This window comes from Populus euphratica, unplaced genomic scaffold (genome assembly GCF_000495115.2).
Source record: "Populus euphratica unplaced genomic scaffold, PopEup_1.0 scaffold567.1, whole genome shotgun sequence".
Lineage (NCBI taxonomy): Eukaryota > Viridiplantae > Streptophyta > Magnoliopsida > Malpighiales > Salicaceae > Populus > Populus euphratica.
In genome coordinates this window covers 58,060-61,666 of record NW_011500441.1, presented here as the reverse complement: position 1 = coordinate 61,666, position 3,607 = coordinate 58,060, and the positions used below count along the sequence as shown (strand labels likewise).

The following is a 3,607-nucleotide window of genomic DNA, read 5'->3' as shown; positions in this document are numbered from 1 at the left end:
GGTCCCAGCCCTAGGTCGGCCGGGTCCCGGGTCAACCCGCCGGACCGGGCCAGGTTTTAAAACTATGGATTAAAGATGATATGAATGATTATTGTCATTTTGAGAGGCAGTAAACCGCGTGCATGGATTTTACAAAAATAACCTCGTGTACAGCAATTGTGTTGGGAGTGCGGTTAAATTATGTTTTTAGAAGTTTTTATTTTTTTAAATTAAAATTTTGGATGCTTTTAAAATATTTTGATGAAATGAATTAAAAATAAATTTTTTAAAATAAAAAATATTATTTAATACATTTTCAAACAAAAAATATTTTAAAAAGTAATTTTACAGCAAAATATAGCCATGCACCCTAAAAGAAAATTCAATTATTTGTTTATCAATAAAAAAATAAAAAAAATAAAAACATAGAAAAATTACTAAATCTTAATGCAATATAGAAAATAAAATCCTAATTTATATTTATTTTATAAAATTTATTTTTACTAATAAGCTTCTGGCCTTGTGAGCGCGAGCTGTTTGTACTTGCAAAGACGATTAAAGATGACATGAATGATTATATTAATTAGCATCATAAACTCTAGTTTAAATTTGTCTTTGAAAATAAAAAGATTAGAGATATGAGACATTCATTGGGTTAAAAGGAACTTTAATGCTTACAGTAATATAACTGAGAAATGATAAACATCATGAACCTAAATACCAAAACGCAAGATAAATCTTCTTTTAAAGTCGTTTTACCTTTTTTCCTACTTTGTAGTTTTCTTAAGTGGTATCCATAGCCCATTTCTTCTCACTAATTAAATTTCTAGTTTTAGAATAATTTGAAGACTTTTGAAGTTCAAGATTTCAAGTTAATCTTGAGACCTAAGTTTTAATTTTAGTTGGAAGGATATAATGATAAATTGGATCTTTATAATTTAAAAGCACTATAAATGGTGAAATTCCTAAATTGATTTTAAGTAATAATTAAGACTTATATTAATTTTTCTACTTAGGTTAGTGCTTCTATTTTCATTTTATTTATGTCAATTCTTCATTTTATTTTATTTGATACTTCCGTCGACTTCTTCTATACGTGATGCTTTGAGATGCTTTTAAGCAAAACATGATGATGATACTTTTTTTTTATAAATGTAATTTGAAAATAGAATTCAATTAAAAATAATAAACAGTGATTTTTTTTTGGTTGAGTTTAAGGGTGGAAGTTGAGTGGATTGATTGGCAAGTTAATGATTTAGCTTATTTTTTATTAAAATATTAAAATAATATTATTTTAGTAAAAAAATTAATTTAAAATAAAATTTGATTCAAACCCATTTCAAATCAACATATCACCAAATTCACTGAGATTTTATAACTATACATAAAACAAAAAACCTGAAAGGATATAATTTAACTAGTCAAACCTTGAGTTTAATTCTTAAAGATTACCGGTTCGAGTTTTATAAATCTAAAGGTTAATAAAGACTTATATAACCATTAATTTTAGAATTTGTAAGATTAGTCGAAGAAGACTTATATTAATTTTTCTACTTAGGTTGGTGCTTCTAATTTCATTTTATTTTATTTTATTTGATACTTCCGTCGACTTCTTCTATACGTGATGCTTTGAGATGCTTTTAAGCAAAACAACATGATGATGATAATTTATTTTTTTATAAATGTAATTTAGAAATAGAATTCAATTAAAAATAATAAATAGATTTTTTTTTTGTGAGTTTAAGGGTAGAAGTTGAGTGGACTGATTTGCACGTTAATGATTTAGCTTATTTTTTATTAAAAGATTAAAATAATATTATTTTAATAAAAAAAATTTAATTCAAAATAAAATTTGATTCAAACTAGTTTCAAATTAACATATTATCAAGTTCATCGAGATTTTGTAACCATACATAAAACAAGAAATATTAAAGTAAAAAACCCAAAAGAATATAACTTAACTAGTTAGATTTTAAATTTATTTTTTAAAAATTACCAGTTCGAGTCCTATAAATTTAAAGGTTATTAGAGGTTTATATAGTCATTAATTTTAAGACTTATAAGATTAATTGAAATGCACGCAAGCTAAACCGACACCCACATTAGCCATAGAAAAGATTAATCGCATATCTCAGCCCTTTATTTTCAATATCTTCTCAATATGGTCCCCAGATTGTTTTTTTATGTGTGAAGTTAATCTTTACAGACTCAGTTAAGAATGCAGGCCTTCTCCTTAATGCGCTGTACTGATGAAGAAAGTTCTCCGTTATAGCGTTGATTCAAAACATTTGTTATTACAATTTGGGGAAAAAAGCAAAATGATTTTGTTGCGATTTTTTTTACAGATTCTATTTAAATGAAAAATTTAAAGTATGATTAAAAAAATCTTGCATTTGGAAAATGGTTCATCCAGACGAAACAATCAAAAATTGCACACAGCACCAAAAAGGACTACTAATTTCTACTAATATCTTCGTGCAAAATTATAGGAGAATAACAAAAAATCTGCCAGATGCGTACATGTGTAGTAGAAACATACATAAATACAGACATAATTACATAGATATACATAAATACAGTATATATATATATATATATAGAGTTTCCATTGGAGGATTAATAGCCAATCGAAATCAAGGCATGCCGAGGAGTATTGTATGTATATATGCATAAGTAGTGATCAGAAGAGTCCCTGGAAAATATGCATGGCCTACATGGGCAATCGGAGAAGTGGCTTTTTCCGAGATCCATTATTCATGCGTGTGTCACGCTTGATTCTGATCAAATGGCTTAACACTTTGACATAGCGACCCACCATTCCCTTAAGCTTCACTCCTTCAATTCCTTCTTTTGCTTGTTTCATTGTTACTAATTGAAGCTGCTTTTCTTCTCCCTTGAAATGCTGGCCAAGGGAATTCCTGCTTCCTGATAATTTCCTCTCAGTGTTTTCATCATCTCCGCCCCTTGTTTCCTGCAGCACCAGCTTGGTGGGTTCACTTTCTTGGCTGCCTGCGTTGTCGATTATAAGTTGCTTCAGGCTGCTTTTACGGTCTTCTTCAACATCAACTGTTGCAGGAAAGCTCTCTGTTTCTTTATCACGGACAACAACATCTTTAGCATCACTCTCTTCTTCTGTCGAGACTGTTGTGGGGTTTGGATTGGCTTCTTCGAAATTGATGAATGGCTTTCTTGTTCTCCTGGACATAGTAATATCATAACGGGGTTTGCATGGAATATCGCACCGCTCACTTCCCATTATTCTTTATCTGCGACCACTATCACTACGTACTTGCAGAAGGGAAGAGCTTTGAGTGCTTGATGCATATAAAAAAAACTAAATATATGCTTGTGGCGAGGATAGAAAATAAGATCAAAAGAGAGAAAATTTGAGGGTCTAGCTAGGTCTAATTGTGTGGTTAAAAGAGGTTTACTTTGTGAACAATCAAGAAGGTGAAACGTCTGTTTTCGATCGATTGGTGGTTGTCTATCTCTTGCAACCAAATGATTGGTAACCCTCCGCCAAGAATTATTATAATCACCTCTTAAATCTTCATTAGAATACACGAAGCAGCACCAAACACCTACAATGGATTCGTTGTGTGTTAATCACTCCCCCACCCCCCCTCCC

At 30.2% G+C, this 3,607-nt stretch overlaps 1 protein-coding gene across 1 annotated transcript; it reads right to left on the bottom strand.

Moving 5' to 3' along the window:
- Window positions 1–2,416: 2,416 nt before the first annotated feature.
- Window positions 2,417–3,607, bottom strand: LOC105114702 (uncharacterized). Its single transcript, XM_011011340.1, has one exon. It carries the CDS (start codon window positions 3,233–3,235, stop codon window positions 2,690–2,692), a length of 546 nt encoding a protein of 181 aa, XP_011009642.1. The 5' UTR covers window positions 3,236–3,607; the 3' UTR covers window positions 2,417–2,689.